The sequence below is a fragment of the Dendrobates tinctorius genome, unplaced genomic scaffold, assembly GCF_039654945.1.
Source record: "Dendrobates tinctorius isolate UK_male_01 unplaced genomic scaffold, ASM3965494v1 ptg000174l, whole genome shotgun sequence".
NCBI classification, from domain to species: domain Eukaryota; kingdom Metazoa; phylum Chordata; class Amphibia; order Anura; family Dendrobatidae; genus Dendrobates; species Dendrobates tinctorius.
Window position 1 is genome coordinate 9,820,361 of NW_027361841.1, and position 19,949 is coordinate 9,840,309.

At 38.8% G+C, this 19,949-nt stretch overlaps 1 protein-coding gene across 1 annotated transcript in view; it reads left to right on the plus strand.

Moving 5' to 3' along the window:
* SEMA3A (semaphorin 3A) overlaps positions 1-19,949 on the plus strand; it is a 371,020-nt gene that overhangs the window by 305,346 nt on the left and 45,725 nt on the right. Inside the window, exons 11-12 of the mRNA XM_073551304.1 lie at positions 1,948-2,167; positions 18,101-18,192. Of these exons, the coding sequence (XP_073407405.1) occupies positions 1,948-2,167; positions 18,101-18,192 (312 nt within the window). The remainder of the gene's footprint in view (positions 1-1,947; positions 2,168-18,100; positions 18,193-19,949) is intronic.

Here is a 19,949-nt window from a genome sequence, read left to right on the forward strand (position 1 = left end):
TGTGTGCCGTGCCGTCATGCACATGAGAGTACAGCAAACACCCAGTGTTCAGGCAGCCGAACCTCAACAGTAACACAGACTATCTGGTGAAGTCCATGTTTGGTGTGCATGCCCGAACAGTAGGTCAGGACGCCAAACTTTACTTTTTGGGTTCACCCATCTCTACTCATCTGTCCATAACACTTATTTCCAAAATGCATCAGGCTTGCTTACTATGTCTTGCATACTTGTGATGCTGAATTTTATGTTGACAATGCAGGAGAGGTTTTCTTCTGATGAAGGCCATATTTGTGCAGTAGAACATTGTACCACAACTCCAAAGTCCGCTAAATCTTTTTGAAGGTCTTTTGCACTCAAGTGGTGGTACTGATTTGCCTCTCCAGCAGTCCTACGAGCAGCACTCACTGACATTTTAGTTGGTCTTCTAGACCTTATCTTGACCTCCAGTATTCCTGTTAACTGCAATTTCTTAATTACTTTTTGAACTGAGGAAAAGGCAACTTGAAAATGCTTTGCTATCTTCTTATAGCCTTCTCCTGCTTTGCGGTACTCCACCATTTTCATTTTCAGAGTGCTAGGCACCTGCTTTGAAGAACCTTTTTTGTCACAAGGTTAGAGGCGGCTGGCTTTTTATAAAGCTGGGAAAATTGTATCACCTGGCCTTTCATAACCATGATAGTGAACTATATATGACCCTAACATGCTAACTAAGATCTGACACCTTGATCAAAGTTATCTGAGTGCGCAAATCTCCAAGTGTGCCCAAACTTTTGCATCAGCCCATTTTCCTTTTTTAATTTTTAAAATGGAAAAAAAAATAACTATACTTATTTTTTTTTTCTTTTGCCTAAATTACAAAGGAAATGTGTCATCTTTATATATAGGCCTTTTAGAGATCATTTCACCTTCAACTTAACTGTTGACAATAACAGTAATTTTGAGCAGGGGAGTCCAAAATTTTACTTGCCACTGTATGTGCTCTAAAATGATATCAATAAAACCATCACCTTGTTGCATACAGGAAGCCCTCAAACTATTTTTTTTGTGTGTTTTTTTATGAAAAGAAAAATTATTCCAGGTCTCAGAAATTAAAGCAATATGTAATTGGTATTGCAGACATAAAAAATTATGTGACCATGTATTTTTTACTGCACTATTGCCCTGATTCATTGAGACAGGCTTTTTGCACTCCATTCTTAATGATGGGTGAGCATAATATGCACCAAATGCATTAAGAAGCACACTCCAGAAATGAAATAAGACTTAACAAAAATCTAAGAAATATCAACTTTTTGTTTAATTTAATGGGTGAGTATAGCCATGTTCTTTCTGTATCACCCTGGCTCCTTCCCTGCCACACCTATTTTTATGGAGCTGGTTGATGCTAACTTTAAAATCCCAAACGTCACAAAATGTTAGCTCAACTCCTCTGAGTAAGAATTTTTGTGACTATGTAAAGTGTTTTACATCGGTTTTCTGGCATAAACACTTTCATGTGTTGACTCCTATGAATGTCGTAAAATATTAATCTAATAAAAACAGGTGGAATTGAATATTTATTGAACTTTATTCTTTGTTTTTAGTACATTATGCAGTAAAGTGAATGCTGTCTTTCAAATCGTCACCTTGTTTCGCAAAGAAACACAAGCCCTCATAATGCTCTGTTGATGAAAAAATTAAATATATATGTCACTTGGAAGAAGAGTAGGGAAATAGTAAAGTGCAAAAATGTGAGCTAACTTGCCACTGAAGAGGTTAGCAGTTAGCTCACAAAACTTTGATTTATGGGTGTTATGGTGACTATGCACAGATTTTGATCTCTTTTCGTTATTTGCCATTAAACTTTTCACCAGATATTAGTATGTGATGATTATTTCTAAAGGCTAACTTTTCATTGATTGCTTGCTGAATATAACTTTTTTTTTTCTTCATTTAATCGATTTTTAGTGTCCGAGCAAGACATTTGGAGGTTTTGACTCAACGAAAGATCTCCCTGATGAAGTTATTATGTTTGCCAGGAGTCACCCAGCCATGTACAACTCTGTTTTCCCAATCAACAACCGTCCAATCATAATTAAAACAGAAGTGGATTATCAGTTTTCCCAGATCGTGGTTGATCGCGTGGAAGCAGAAGATGGACAATATGATGTAATGTTTATAGGAACAGGTAAGATTTCCAGAGTGCTTTTAAAAGGATTTAAAACATATGCATCTATTTTTTTTTTTTATTTTAGAGGATTCATGTGGTAAGGTCTATGTCTCAGACTGAACGGGAAAGTTTCAGTGCTGAAAATGATGGTTAAAAGGAATAGCTTAAATATTAACACTGGGGTGAGATCACAGTAAAGGGAAGTGTGTTGGAAAGGATCTGTTTCATTCTGAGTGTGATATTATTGCTAAATGCCGCCATCAAAGTATGCAATTGGGTACTCGGGGTCAGTTTTCAGATTCCTGTGTTGTAAATCTCCTGACTCAGTTCAAATTGATGCCTGACATAAATCAGAGGAAAACTGAACACTGGGTTGAAGCTTTAGTTAAACATTTTACATCTGTGGGAAAGTCTTACAGTTAGTTCAGGAAGAGGGCATATGTGGATTGAGAATTAAAGTGTGAAATAATTTTTGCTATGGGTGTTATGGTGTCGAGCTTTTACAATTAGTTCCTTTTCTGCTAATCTGATTCAGTGAAAGCTATAAAACATATTCTGTCATTCAAATAATGTCTGACCCGACCATATTTTCTGGCAGGAATAACTCCATGGGAAGTGAAAGAACAGTTTAGTGTAATATTAGAGATTCATACACACACAGACCATAATGTTGTACAGTTGAAAAAAGTTTTTTTTTGCTATACACTGTATCATAAAAAGTGTGTATACAAACCAACACCATTCATGGCTGGCGAGCACACACAAATTTGTCAATGTGCGAAGTACCTCAACATTATAAGTATTTTCTATTTGTGTATTAATGGCATTTTTAAAATAAAAATTAATATATATTTAGTGTTTTTGCATATATCTTAGTGCATACAGAGAGATGCTGTTTTCTTTTCTTTACATATTATGCAGTCACAGCGGCTTGCACCTGTTCATGTTTGCTTCATTCTGTTGTGAGGTTCTGGTCGGTCCTTGCTCTTTCTAGAGGTTATATATATAAACCTCTAGAATGAACAAAAACATACATACAGCAAGGCTGGAATTTGTCAGGTTAATCTTTGCGAAGGACGTATGAATCAAGCCGCATACAAAAGGTTATCCTGGAAAAACAATTGATTCCTTCTACTCAGGCAATGTTCCCTAACTCTTAGGACTGTTTTTTCCAGCATGACAATGCTCCTTGCCACACAGCTAGGTCAATCAATGTGTGGATGAAGGAACACCACATTAAATCCCTGTCATGGCCAGACCAATCTCCAGACCTAAACCCCATTGAAAATTTCTGGAATGTAATCAAGAGAAAGATGGATAGTCACAAGCAAACAAACAAAGAAGAACTGCTCAAATTTTTGTACCAGGAGTGGCATAATGTCATCCAAAAGCAGTGTGAAAGACTGGTGGAAATCATGCCAAGAAGCATGAAAGCTGTGATTAACAATCATGGTTATTCCACAAAATATTGATTTCTGAACTCTTCCTGAGTTAAAACATTATTATTGTATCTAAATTATTCTGAACTTGTTTTCTTAGTATTATTTTGAGGTCTGCAAGCACTGCATTTTTTTGTTCTTTTGACCATTTCTCATTTTCTGAAAATAAATACAAAATGTAGCACTTGGAAATTTGAAGACATGTCAGTAGTTTACAGCATAAAAGCAATTTACATTTTACTCAAAAATATACCTATAAAGAGAAAAATCAGACAAACTGAAAATTTTGCAGTGATCTCTTAATTTTTGCTCAACTGTTCTTGCCATGCACTTCACCCCAGATGCCATTTGCCATCCCTTTTGTAGGTCACTTGATGTCATCCTGCGGTTGCTAAGTGACATTCGAATAAGATGACGGTCATCCCGGTCAGTGGAGAGTCAGTTTCGCTCTCTGCCGGTCTGTAGCTTTGTTGTCCCCAATGTCCGCTGCTTGACCTTGTTGTAATGCACTGCTGTCTTACAAATTTTAAGGATGGAAGCAACATGATGCTCACTGTGTCCCTCTGCTAGTAAAGCCAGAATTGAGCCCTTTTTTTCTCACTCAAGACTTTTCAACTCCTGTGGCATGGTTAAAAGTTATTTTTTCATTCCTATTACTTCTGGGATATTACTAGCACTTGTTTTGCCATCCAGCTTGTCCTATTGCAAGAGGATTGTGAACACCACAGCAGGTCTTTTTATACTTTCCTTCATTAAATAACATTTTGTTCAGGTGATCAGCTAATCAGAAGCACATTAAGTAGAATGAGGTGTACTCTTGCTGGAATTCAACTGAAACTGGAGTGGAATGGCTGTCAGACATGTAGAAAAGCTGATTTTTATAAAACTGTGCAGCAGTCTCTTAATTTTTGCCTGAGCTGTATATGAATGTATGTATGTGTGTGTGTGTGTGTGTGTGTATATATATACAGTGCCTACAAGTAGTATTCAACCCCCTGCAGATTTAGCAGGTTTGATAAGATGCAAATAAGTTAGAGCCTTCAAACTTCACACAAGAGCAGGATTTATTAACAGATGCATAAATCTTACAAACCAAAAAGTTATGTTGCTCAGTTAAATTTTAATAAATTTTAAACATAAAAGTGTGGGTCAATTATTATTCAACCCCTAGGTTTAATATTTTGTGGAATAACCCTTGTTTGCAATTACAGCTAATAATCGTCTTTTATAAGACCTGATCAGGCCGGCACAGGTCTCTGGAGTTATCTTGGCCCACTCCTCCATGCAGATCTTCTCCAAGTTATCTAGGTTCTTTGGGTGTCTCATGTGGACTTTAATCTTGAGCTCCTTCCACAAGTTTTCAATTGGGTTAAGGTCAGGAGACTGACTAGGCCACTCCAACACCTTGATTTTTTGCCTCTTGAACCAGGCCTTGGCTTTCTTGGCTGTGTGCTTTGGGTCGTTGTCTTGTTGGAAGATGAAATGACGACCCATCTTAAGATCCTTGATGGAGGAGCGGAGGTTCTTGGCCAAAATCTCCAGGTAGGCCGTGCTATCCATCTTCCCATGGATGCGGACCAGATGGCCAGGCCCCTTGGCTGAGAAACAGCCCAACAGCATGATGCTGCCACCACGATGCTTGACTGTAGGGATGGTATTCTTGGGGTCGTATGCAGTGCCATCCAGTCTCCAAACGTCACGTGTGTGGTTGGCACCAAAGATCTCGATCTTGGTCTCATCAGACCAGAGAACCTTGAACCAGTCTGTCTCAGAGTCCTCCAAGTGATCATGAGCAAACTGTAGACGAGCCTTGACATGACGCTTTGAAAGTAAAGGTACCTTACTGGCTCGTCTGGAACGGAGACCATTGCGGTGGAGTACGTTACTTATGGTATTGACTGAAACCAATGTCCCCACTGCCATGAGATCTTCCCGGAGCTCCTTCCTTGTTGTCCTTGGGTTAGCCTTGACTCTTCGGACAAGCCTGGCCTCAGCACGGGAGGAAACTTTCAAAGGCTGTCCAGGCCGTGGAAGGCTAACAGTAGTTCCATAAGCCTTCCACTTCTGGATGATGCTCCCAACAGTGGAGACAGGTAGGCCCAACTCCTTGGAAAGGGTTTTGCACCCCTTGCCAGCCTTGTGACCCTCCATGATCTTGTCTCTGATGGCCTTGGAATGCTCCTTTGTCTTTCCCATGTTGACCATGTATGAGTGCTGTTCACAAGTTTGGGGAGGGTCTTAAATAGTCAGAAAAGGCTGGAAAAAGAGATAATTAATCCAAACATGTGAAGCTCATTGTTCTTTGTGCCTGAAATACTTCTTAATACTTTAGGGGAACCAAACAGAATTCTGGTGGTTTGAGAGGTTGAATAATAAATGACCCTCTGAATAAACTTTTCACAATTTAAAAAAAAATTAAACAAAGAAATAACATTCTTTTTTGCTGCAGTGCATTTCACACTTCCAGGCTGATCTACAGTCCAAATGTCACAATGCCAAGTTAATTCCGAATGTGTAAACCTGCTAAATCTGCAGGGGGTTGAATACTACTTGTAGGCACTGTATATATATATATATATATATATAGATAGATAGATAGATAGATAGATAGATTTATTACAGACCAAAAGTTTGGACACACCTTCTCATTCAAAGAGTTTTCTTTATTTTCATGACTATGAAAATTGTAGATTCACTCTGAAGGCATCAAAACAATGAATTGACACATGTGGAATTATATAATTAACAAAAAAGTGTGAAACACGTGAAAATACTGTCTGTCTTATATTCTAGGTTCTTCAAAGTAGCCACCTTTTGCTTTGATTACTGCTTTGCACACTCTTGGCATTCTCTTGATGAGCTTCAAGAGGTAGTCACCGGGAATGGTTTTCACTTCACAGGTGTGCCCTGTCGGGTTTATTAAGTGTACACTTAGGTAGGAATGAAGGATCATCCCCGTGCTGCCGCAAGAAGAATTCCAAAAATTGTAGAGGTTTCAGCGTGGTTTATTCTACGCGTTTCAGGGTTCAGGTGACCCCTTCATCAGGACATACCACAATATTTGTGGTATGAAACCTCTACAATTTTTGGAATTCTTCTTGCGGCAGCGCGGGGATGATCCTTCCTTCCTACCTAAGTGTATGCTTCAACCAGGCCCTGCACTGACCTGTGGATCTGCAGCAGCCGCCATTAATATATGTCTTTCCTTCACTCTCACCAGGTGAGTAGTTCTCTTGGTGGGCAACTCTGTGTAACGTTTGATAAGACCCTATTTGCGCTTTTGTGTCTCCCTCTTTTCTCTGGGTTTAATAAGTGGGATTTCTTGCCTTATAAATGGGGTTGGGACCATCAGTTGTGTTGTGCAGAAGTCTGGTGGATACACAGCTGATAGTCCTACTGAATAGACTGTTAGAATTTGTATTATTGCAAGAAAAAAGCAGCTAAGTAAAGAAAAACAAGTGGCTATCACTACTTTAAGAAATGAAGGTCAATCAGGCCGAAAAATTGGGAAAACTTTGAAAGCGTCCCCAAGTGTAGTGGCAAAAACCTTCAAGTGCTACAAAGAAACTGGCTCACATGAGGAGCGCCCCAGGAAAGGAAGACCAAGAGCCACCTCTGCTGCGGAGGATAAGTGTAACCGAGTCACCAGCCTCAGAAATCGCAGGTTAACAGCAGCTCAGATTAGAGACCAGGTCAATGTCACACAGAGTTCTAGCAGCAGACACATCTATACAGCAACTGTTAAGAGGAGACTTTGTGCAGCAGGCCTTCATGGTAAAATAGCTGCTAGGAAACCACTGCTAAGGACAGGCAACAAGCAGAAGAGACTTGTTTGGGCTAAAGAACACAAGGAATGGACATTAGACCAGTGGAAATCTGTGATTTGGTCTAATGAGTCCAAATTTGAGATCTTTGATTCCAACCATCGTGTCTTTGTGCGACGCAGAAAAGGTGAACGGATGGACTCTACATGCCTGGTTCCCACCATGAAGCATGGAGGAGGAGGTGTGATGGTGTGGGGGTGCTTTGCTGGTGACATTGTTGGGGATTTATTCAAAATTTAAGGCATACTGAACCAGCATGGCTACCACAGCATCTTGCAGCAGCATGCTATTCCATCCGGTTTGCGTTTAGTTGGACCATCATTTATTTTTCAACAGGACAAAGACCCCAAACACACCTCCAGGCTGTGTAAGGGCTATTTAACCAAGAGGGAGAGTAATGGGGTTCTTTGCCAGATGACCTGGCCTCCACAGTCACCAGACCTGAACCCAATCAAGATGGTTTAGGGTGAGCTGTACCACAGAGTGAAGGCAAAAGGGCCAACAAATGCTAAGCATCTCTGGGAACTCCTTCAAGACTGTTGAAAGACTATTTCCGGTGACTACCTCTTGAAGCTCATCAAGAGAATGCCAAGAGTGTGCAAAGCAGTAATCAAAGCAAAAGGTGGCTACTTTGAAGAACCTAGAATATAAGACATATTTTCAGTTGTTTCACACTTTTTGGTTAATTATATAATTCCACATGTGTTAATTCATAGTTTTATTATTATTATTTATTATTATTATTTATATAGCGCCATTAATTCCATGCTGCTGTACATGAGAAGGGGGTTACATGCAAAAGTTATAGATATTGTTAACAGTAAATAAGTTTCCACAACAAATTTGCAATGACAGACTGGTACAGAGGGGAGAGGACCCTGTCCTTGCGGACTTACATTCTACGGGTCTATAGTTTTGATGCCTTCAGAGTGAATCTACAATTTTCACAGTCATGAAAATAAAGAAAACTCTTTGAATGAGGTGTGTCCAAACTTTTAGTCTGTACTGTATATATAATACATACACACATACGCCTCACATACAGTGGGGAAAATAAGCATTTGACACACTGCTGATTTTGCAAGTTTTCCCACCTACAAAGAGTGGAGAGGTCTGTAATTTTTTATCATAGGTACTCTTTAACTGTGAGAGATAGAATCTAAAAAAGATCCAGAAAATCCCATTATATTATTTTTGCATAATTAATTTGGATTTTATTACATGAAATAAGTATTAGATACAATAGAAAAACAGAAGTTCATATTTGATACAGAAACCTTTGTTCGCAATTACAGAGATCAGACATTTTTTTTCTTTTTTAATAAATTTGCAAAAATTTCTACATTTTTGTCTTTTTCTCAGTCAAGATGGGGTGCAGAGTGTACGTTAATGAGAAAAAAAGAACTTTTTTTGACATTACCAAATGGCTGCAATGAAACAAAGAGTGAAAAATGTAAATGGGTCTGAATACTTTCCGTACCCACTGTATGTGTATATGTGGATGTGTCTGTATATATGTGTGTATTTATAGAAATATATATATATATATATATATATATACGTGTGTGTGTGTGTATGTGTATATATATATATATATATATATATACACACACTGTATATACATGACATGTTTTGCACAGCCTTTCCTCTAATATTAATATAAACTATGATACTCGTGTCTCATTATTGTTAACTAGTATGTGTTTGCAGTGATTGAAATAGTGTGAGCTAGTGTCTACGATATTTCCATTAACTAATATTACCTTAGCTGCAGGACAGAAAATATATATTTCTGTGCAATTATTTTGACTGCTATCTACACAATGCCCTTTTCCCTAAAGCAAGCCAAGAAAGTGTTACTTTGCACAGGCTTGTCAACCATATTCTAATACATATATCTTGTGCTTGCGAATCTGTAATTGTACATGTTACACATATTGTATTGTCCTAACTTATTAAATGACAGTAATAGGACTGCAAGGACCTGCCAAGGCAGGTTTGTAGCCTGTATGTGGCCCCCAGGCTATTCACATGTTTGTGACATATGTAGAATAGTAACTCTCTTAAGTGGACACTTGGTTAAAATTGACAGTTGTTAATTAGCACATTACTGTTAAAACTAACAGGATGAGCAAATGATCCTATAGAACAAACTGTGTGGCTGACCTGAACCAAGGGTAATGCATAGTGCACCATTTGTCATGACAGATAAGATAATTTATTGAGATTTCCTATAGCATAACTTAGAGCACTGCCACCCATATGGTTTGACACCACTTCACTTAATTATTAAATTTAAAGTTGAATTATTCATTAGCAATTGTCTTCTCCTTCCCAGTCTTTAGTCACTTTGCTTTGGTTAAAAGACAGCTGCTCTTCTTCTCTTCTAAATGGGAAGTATATAATCCAAACTGAACGGCACATGGATGCCTGAGTACTTTTTTACTTCCTTAGATAATCCCCATCAATGTCAGAGTCTTAAGTCCCAACATTAAAACATGATAATAGCAGTCAAAGCAACTAAACTGGAGGTTGAAGGCATTTTTTTCCACGCTGAAAACCAGCGTAGAGATTAATAATAATAATCTTTATTTATATAGCGCCAACATATTCCACAGCGCTTTACAGTTTCAAAACACAAGTCATAAGTAACAACGTCAATAATACAATAATTAAAGCAAAATAAGACGAAATAAGACGAAATAAGATGACCCTGCTCGTGAGAGCTTACAATCTACCATGAGGTCTGGGAGATACAAAGTACAGGTGTGTATTTACAATTGTATATTTACAATGAAGGTTCAGCCATCTTGAGGGAGTGAAGGATTGGATGGAGATAGTGAATGGACTATACACGCACACTTACACATAGAATGACTTTGATTAGGGAACGTGATAAGCCGCTCTGAACAAATGTGTATTGAGGGAGCGCCGAAAACTATGCAAATAGTGGTTAGTCCTAATTTCTTGGGGTAGAGCATTCCTGAGGATAGGAGCAGCATGGGAGAAGTCTTGGAGTCGGGAGTGGGAGGTACGGATTAGTGCAGAGGTTAGTCAAAAGTCGTTTGCAGAGCGCAGCGATCGGCTAGGCCGATAGACAGAAATGAGGGAGGAGATGTAGGGGGGTGCCGCACCCTGGAGAGCTTTGTGGGTGAGAACAAGTACTTTGAATTGGATCTTATAATGAATGGGCAGCCAGTGTAATGACTGACGAAGAGCAGACATGTCCGAGTACCGATTAGCCAGATGGATGACCCTGGCTGCTGCATTAAGTATGGACTGGAGAGGGGATAGTCGAGTGACGGGTAGGCCAATTAATAGAGCATTGCAGTAATCTAGGCAGGAGTGGATCAATGCTACATTGAGGGTTTTTGTTGGTTCCATGGTGAGAAAAGGGCGGATTCTAGAGATGTTCTTTAGGTGTAAGCGGCAAGAGCGGGCAAGAGATTGTATATGGGATGTGAAGGGGAGATTGGTGTCAAACATAACACCCAGACAGCGTGCCTGCTGCCGGGGAGTTATTATGGTACCACCCACGGAGAGGGAAATGTCAGATTAGGGAGGTTAGTAGACGGTTGAGTTTCAGATAGGGAGTGGACATGATATTGGAGACTACGGACAGACAGTCACTGGCGTTCTGTAGTACAGAGGGGGTAAGGTCAGGGGAAGACGTATCTAGTTTGTCATCAGCATAAAGATGGTACCGAAAGCCAAATCTGCTGATGGTCTGTCCAATTGGGGCTGTGTAGAGAGAGAAGAGAAGGGGGCCAAGGACTGAGCCCTGAGGTACCCCGACAGCAAGAGGAAGAGGAGATGAAGTGGAGCCAGAGAACAAAACACTGAAGGAGCGGTCAGAGAGATAGGAAGAGAACCAGGAGAGAGCAGTGTCCTTAATGCCTAGTGACTGGAGCCTAGAGAGTAGGAGATGGTGGTCAACAGTATCGAAAGCTGCAGATAGGTCAAGAAGAATGAGCAGAGAGTGGTCACCGTTACGTTTTACTGTCAGAAGATCATTGGTCACTTTGATGAGTGCAGTTTCAGTCGAATGTAGGGGGCGGAAGCCGGACTGTGAAGGGTCTAGAAGGGAGTGGGTGGAGAAGTAACGGGTAAGGCAGGAGTAAACTAGGTGATCCAAAAGTTTAGAGATGAAGGGGAGATTGGAGACTGGTCTGTAGTTGTTTGTGCAGGATGGGTCGAGAGCAGGTTTCTTTAGTAATTGAGGTACGATGGCGTGTTTGAAGGAGGATGGGAAAATGCCAGAGGAGAGGGAGAGATTAAAGATTGTAGTTAGGTGGGCTGTAGAGATTAAAAAAGGCTAGCAGGAATAAAACTCAATAACACAATGTAGACTAGGCAGTAATAAGTATAGTGGGTATTTGTAGTATTTTTCCTATTTCTTTCATCTTTGTATAGAATATAAAAATGCTAACATTTGCATTGTTCTGTACACCCTGTAGCTTGTGTGACTTACCAAGTTCAATCAATGTCTCGGTGGATCAATTCTCTAAATATATGACCTGAGGTAATATTACAAATAGTGGAAGCGCTTCTGTCATTAAAGTGAATTAATAGCCCTCTTATCCTTTAGCCAAGCTGTAAACTGGAGCCTATTGATCTTAAAAGAAGTAGATATTTTAATTTGTGTGAAAGTATTTGAAATTCTACTCTTCAAAACTTGATCTGCAACTCGGATACAGTGCAGCTTTGGTACCTGAGGCCTGATCACAGTCTCCATAGTGATTAACTTATGTTACCTCTGACCTCTAAAGTTCCTGCAGATGCAGAGGTTTGGACATTTTACCTTCAGTATTCTTCAGAGAGAGCCAATTCGTTTTAATTAAGGTTCCCAGAGGTTAGTTGTCAAATTTCACCCTTTACTTATCAAAGTCTGCATCTAGACTAAAAACATTTATGGGTAATAAGTGCTGAAAGTTCTCACTACAATATTTAGTTCTTGACACATTTTCTTTTCAGGATGTAAATTGAATTCAGCAATCAAAATACCACCTTTCGCTTTTCAATGAAAATTGTTATAATTAATCTATACCATTTAGACTGGGGAAAATATCACAATTCGTGACTATAGTTCTCATAAGCGCAGGGTAATAACTACTATTCATCACTTACAGATTTTAGAATTTTATGGTATTGCTTGAATTCTGACTGAATAGTTTCTTGTTGTAGCCTACCAAACTCTTTCCTGGTAGATGCTCAGCTGTCCTATCCTTCTGGCAAGTCAGGATATTTGAAGCTGTTTAGCTGGAATGTTTGGGCTGCTTTGATCTCTGAGTTCACTGAGTGGCATAGTCAGTGTCAAACTGGGGAGCCATGGGCTCATTAGAGAAAATAATTATGAAGAACCGCTATAAATTTATAAAGAACATGTCCATATCCTATCCATATTACATGTTAATTAATAACATGTTTTACCAGATTATTGTTATTAAAACAATGTGCTGAGCCTTAAGTGATTGACTCCAAATCAACTTCAAATAGTGTAGTTTTTGCTGTACATTTTGGGTACTTTATTATGGAAGAACAAGAAAAGATCAGGGCTAACCATGTTTCTAATTGTGTTGCCTGTGGATATTGTAAAAACTGGTCTCCAGTTGGGAAAGTGCCATTTAAAGTTGCAGACCATCAACTGGATTAATGAAAATGGTAGAGAAAACCGCACGGCCTAATCCCTTGTATAAAATCCAAATTTTATTCTTTCTTGATTTAAAAAAAGCAGGATGTCATAGTATTGTATATACTTCATAGAAAACATCAGACATCAGTAGTCACCATTGCTAAGGGAGGCTACACCCCAGAAACGCATCAGATGTTTTCCTTGGAATATATGGAATATATGCAATAATATGATATGCTGGTTTATAAAATCAAGATGGAATAAAACTTGGTATAACCTGATCCACTGGAGGATTCTTTAGTCCTTTTCTGGAGCACTCAAAACCTATCTTTGATGTCTTAGCTTCTCATCCAAGGCAACATGAAACTGTCCATTTAATAGCAAATAGAGTCAGTTTATGTACTGCTATATTCTGGTGGACAGTTAATATCTTTTGCTAGACATTTTAGGTACATGACTATGTAAGAACCTGATCTACGGTTTTATTGGTACTTTATTGGGGTAGCCTAGCCTCTAAAACAGCATGGTTGTCTAAGGTTCATATGCATGTCAACACTGCACATCATTCTGTCAACCCTGCTCTTATGGGGCTTGGTAACCTATGGTACTGTAAGGAGTTAAACTCACTAACTGATAGCTGCACAATATTTTAATAAAACCTCAAAATATTGAATAATATGCAGTGTGTAATAAGTATTTAATTTTTAATTTTTTGTTGATACAATGTTTTGTTTTCTTAGCTTGTTTTTTATGGTTTACATAACTCATGACAAGCCAGATAGGCTTAATGGCTGAAGATGATGTTACCATTCCCTTTTATGCATGTCATGTAGACTTGTCAGTAGTTTATTATTGGATCTAGGCACTGAAATACAGCCATTTTCAAGAAAAAAGGGATAGCGGTGACATACTGATCTGTACCTTTCTGGTATCCTAGAGAAATATTTGTTCATATAGAACAACAGTAAATAGTTGAAAAAACATTCTGATATGCCTCTGTAATATGCCAGAAGTTATAACGCACATGACATTTTAAAGCAGTTGTCATTTGGTTTACTGTCTGTGCTTCTCAGAAGATAACTATATATATATACTTGTGAAGTTAGAAGCCCTATAGTCATCATATGGCTAATGAAGGAAGAAAAGTTCGACCTCCAATGCCAAAAAAGCATAAGCTCAAACAATTAAATAAATACCAGGAGGAAAAACAGAGCATGCAGTAAAAGTTATATCAAGTTTTATTTAAGTAAAGTACTACAAACAACGTATATCTAATAGTGTACATTTTATGGACAAAAGCAGACAGTATCCACCCACAGTACCCCAAACCTCCATAATGATGGAAAATAATCCCAAGCTATGTCCCCGGGAAATATTTCAACCCCACAGTCAATACTGATATATAATGCCCAGGCACAATGGCCTAAATATAATTGCAATAAGGTAAACAAATAGAGGGCATCAATGTAGAAAAGTAAACCGCAGTATGCAGCTGCGGTATAGAGGTGGGGAAGTGAAATCCCAGGGGCACTTACCGGGAGTGGAGGCAAGGGGGAACCAGGCTGTACCACCCCCGACGCGCGTTTCGCGGCGTCTCAGGCCGCTTTCTCAAGAAAAAGCGGCCTGAGACACCGCGAAACGCACGTCGGGGGTGGTACAGCCTGGTTCCCCTTGCCTCCACTCCCGGTAAGTGCCCCTGGGATTTCACTTCCCCACCTCTATACCGCAGCTGCATACTGCGGTTTATTTTTCTACATTGATGCCCTCTATTTGTTTACCTTATTGCAATTATATTTAGGCCATTGTGCCTGGGCATTATACATCAGTATAGACTGTGGGGTTGAAATATTTCCCGGGGACATAGCTTGGGATTATTTTCCATCATTATGGAGGTTTGGGGTACTGTGGGTGGATACTGTCTGCTTTTGTCCATAAAATGTACACTATTAGATATACGTTGTTTGTAGTACTTTACTTAAATAAAACTTGATATAACTTTTACTGCATGCTCTGTTTTTCCTCCTGGTATTTATATATATACTTGTGTAAAAGTCAACCCAAATATAAGCCAAGGCTCCTAATTTTGCCATGAAAAACTGGGAAAATGTATTGACTCGAGTATAAACTGGGTATGCATTGCCCCGCATCCCCATCCTGGTATGAATTGTTCCTCATCCCTATCCTTGTATACAAGGCTCCTTATCCCCATCCTTGTATGCATGGCTCCTCATCCCTATTCTTGTATGCATGATTACTCATCCCTATCCTTGTATGCATGGTCCCCCATGAGAAAAGTATAAAAAACCTCCTATTTACCTTCCCTGTGCGCCCTCGCAGCATCTTGTTCCGGCTTCCAGCAGCTCCTGTGACTGAGTGATCACGTGTCCCAGCTCATTAAGGTAATGAATATTCCCCTCTCTCCACTCATCAGGGACACATGATCACTCAGCGGCAGGAGCTGCTGGAAGATGGAACAAGATGCTGCGAGGGCGCGCAGGGAAGGTAAGTAGGAAGGTTTTTTTTTTTACAGCTGCTGGAAGCTGGTGGCTGTGGCTGTAACTGCACTGGCTATGAATATTCATTACTCTTTAGCAACGGGCGCAGTTACAGCCACAGCCACCGGCTCCTGACTCCTGTGACTAGCTGGTCTGCCTTTCCCTCTTGCCCACCGGCTTCAGGGACAATGACTAGTGTCTAAGCAGAGGGGGGGCATTTTCAGCACAACAAAATGTGCTGAAAAATGCAGCTCATACATGAGTATATAAGGTATATTGTTTTGTTTTTTTCCCTGGAGATTATGCTACTGAATTGTACAGTATAAGTAAATAAGCATGCAAATGCAATAAGTGAAAAATAAAATATATGCATTTTTTAGTTTTTCACATTTAGCTGATGATACAGCAAGAAATCCTAAGTGGTGGTGGTTAATAAAGTGATTTCAGACATTGTGGTATTTTCAGTGGTGCAGTTTTAGAGAGTTCTGACGTTTCAGTCACACAAAGTGCCTTGTGCCAGAAAAGGCCTAAAAGCTTCATAAATGAATGGTGCTGAATGTGATAGAATATCATGATAACTGCACAATGAATGTAGTAAAATAGTATACATTGTAAAGCTTTTGTGGTTGTGTGAAGAGCTTGGCACAGTTTTGGATATGAGCCCAGAAGCGTTAAGTACTACTTCAGATGAAGCAAAGATGTACGGTATCTACAAGAGAGTTCATATGATTTGTAAATGCCTTGAACCAGTCAATGCAGAATCGAACTCCTATACATTATGGATTAATTTTCTATCATCTGCTAGTTTGTTAGCACTCCAGTACAGGCCTGAAAAACTGGTCTACACACATTTATTTTATTTATCCATAATGTACACAAACACTATACAGAAATCATTGGGAAAGATACTTGTGTCCCAATATTGTCTGCTATTTCATTCTTCTACGTATGCAACTGAATATAGACTAAATCCAGCCTCTTTCAAAAGCTTGGAATGGGATTTTTATTATTTTTTTCATTTCTCGAATCCCCTGCTAAAATCCTTAAAAAAACAAATCTACCATGTTTAAGAAGGCCAAACAAATCTCACTATCCTCAATTATCTGGCTGAATTTTATTGATCAAGCATTAGACCATATGTATAAAAGCTGCATTCTTTTATGTATGTAACAATAAAAAGCGGGGCATGGCCTTTCCTGGAAATGTTTTATTAAAAGATACCTTGTGGGATGTATTCCCTGTAGTCCACAACAGTCATGATTTTGGGAAATACAGAATGGGAAAGCCTATAGCAACTGTCTTCATTTACAAGCTGCAGGAGATTTGACAGACGGACTTTGATTTGTTGCTTTGACTCAGTATGGTTGATATGTATCTGTATTAGTTTTCAACAGTCCCATGCCAATAATGTCTACAGTCTAGTTTTACTTAGACACAGAGAAGATAAACTTAATTAGACTTAGAACAACTTAGAAAAAAACATATTCTAATTATGCACAGATGTTTACATGACAGATGTTAGCGTAAATTACCAAAATTTAACTGAAGTTTTCAAGACTTAACCTTGATGTAATCAGTATCGTAAAAAATACAGAAAAAATGACAGCATGTCTAACATTTATAAAATAGTAGCCTCAACAACTGATGAGGCCATTTTTACAATTCTGTTGCTTAAATCTATTTGTAAGAATTTATGGTATGTAAGATAGAAAGGAAAGTAACATTTTTTTCCTGTCTGCCCAATGATTGGAGAAAAACTGTACATTTGAAGGGAATGCCATATAGGTTAAATGAAGTGCCTCCAGCATGCAGCTGTGTGGAGAGAAGTGTAAATTTAGCTGTACTTCAGTTTGACAAGTGCCCTCAAAGATCAACAAAGATGTTATCTGGACCCTTGTACATATGTGACACATTTTGGTCACTGATATATGCTCTCAAGTGTTTAAGAACAATCATAAAACACAGAAAAACTCATAACAAGTACAAGAAAATGCAAGTCATATACTTCTGGGGATATACTGCTCGCTTCTAGTGTTATAGTGGGAAAAAAAGTTTTAATAAACTATGTTTCAACATCAATACACATTTGTCTAAAACCTCATAGGTCAAATTAGCACAATAGGTACAAAGTTAAAAATTGTATTTATTTTACTACTTCTTGTTTGGAGTTCCAAAGTCTATATTAAATTATCATGAAAATGAAAAATATAAAATTGGCAATTTCCATGCTGATTTTAACAAGAATTTTATATTTATTCTGGATGTTTTTCTTTGTGAGATATATTTGTACTGTGGCTGATTTCATACCCTATAAATGTACAATATAGCTTTATTTCCGAATAGTAAAATGTTTCCCTTTTCTATTTAATAGTTTGACGATGATTAAATAATTTTAAGTTTCAGAAACCACTAATGCTAATAAATTGCGTCTGGCGGTATTTATTTTGTGCTATTGGTAATTTGTCTTGCATAGTTCACAAATAAACTAACCATCTTATACCTACATTTTTTATTCTGTTTGCAGCTATAATAACATACAAAATGTATCTTTCTTTCTTCAGACATTGGGACTGTTTTAAAAGTGGTTTCTGTTCCCAAGGAGACCTGGCATGATTTAGAGGAAGTACTTTTGGAAGAAATGACAGTGTTCAGGGTAGGTGCAGCCATTCCATAATACAGTGTGTATACCTTGATGGGAGCTAGTACTGTATCAGTGTCTATAATTTTGAAAAACACAAGCATATTTATTAAGTGTCTATTTGTTAAACAGTGAAAACATAGACTAGACAGTCAACGGATTGTCCAGTGTTGGGGTTAAAGTCTACAGTCCCTTTATATGACTGCAGACTTGTGAATCCACACCGTGCGCACATTGCACGGTGTCAGGATTCTCTGGTGCCAGCACTATGGCAATTTGCATGCATGCCGACTGAACGTGCATGGCTTCGCGAAAAAAACGTGTTGAATTGAGCCAGGCCGATCATGTCAGAATGTGGCTAGAAGTATGCAAATCGCATACATGGGTTTACCTGACTGCCCTCTCTCAGTATCAGCGAATCCTGATCGCTCACAGTGTGCACGTTATGAGGATTTACAAGTCATGTAGAGTGACTGCAAGCTTTATCTACAATCCTGATCTGAATAACTCCTTTAAAGTGTATCAGAGTTATCGTAGGACTGTCTGGATTAAATTTACCCACCCCATTGGTTGGCTTATTTTTATGCGAGATACTTGCACCAACATTTTGGCACATCTTTAATTGTCTAATGTTGCACCTTAGGCCATGACTCTTTACAGATAAACTTCAACCCTTTTCAGAAAAGCCATTATCATCATTGGACAAGGTGCAAAAAGTGTATAAAACACAAAATAACTTTTGAGCAAGTCATGAAAGACCGTTTTTTGGTACAAATCACTGTAAGATTCTTGTGAATTTAGCTTAATAAATAAGAATTTGGATGATGTATTATATAGGTATTTTTCCTTAACAGAGTTCTTTGTATGGGAGAAAGCAGTTTCTCACAAAAGCACAATGCAGTAGTCTAAAAACTTCCTATGGACCCGTGCTTGTTGCATGCGTGATGATATTGGAAATATCTCATGACTTTAGGTCTTAAATATTATATTTGTATATGTAATAGAACAACTTAATAAATGTGCTTATCCCATTGGGTGAATTTTGCAAATAGGATGTGTAAACATACTTTTATCAAACTTAAAATAATCGGCCAATAATTTAAAAGTGAAAGGGAACCTGTCATGTAAGAAAACTAAGCCTGCAGATATGGGGTTTATCTGCAGGTTAATAGCATTTTAAGGATATGCAGCCACCACACTGAAAGCCCAGCTGCCCGAAAGAAAGTAACTTTGTTTCTTAATGCACCCCTCTGGGTTTCAGTTATAGAGGAGCGACTTCTGTCACCACTAAGTACACAGTGTCCGGTGGCTGTAAGCATACCCCAGCACTGACTGACAACTGTATCACCACTGATTCACTGCTAATCCAGCTGTCAGTGCCAGGGCACTAAGTACAGAGTAGAGACTAAAGCCACACCTTGAGCACCTCCATGAATGAAAGTTGGAGTCTGCGAGGAGAAATAAAGTTACCATATATACTCAAGTATAAGTCGACCCGAGTATAAGCTGAGGTACCTAATTTTGCCACGAAAAATTGGGAAAATTTATTGACTCGATTATAAGCCAGGTATGCATTATCCTCTTATCCCTATCCAGGTATGCATGGCTACCCATCCCTTTCCTTGTGTATGCATGGTTCCCCATCCCTGTCCTTGTATGCATGGTTCCCGATCTTTGTCCTTGTATGCAAGACTCCCCATCCCTGTCCTTGTATGCATGGCTTTCCATCCCTGTATGCATTGGTCCTTATCCCCATTCTTTTATGCATGGCT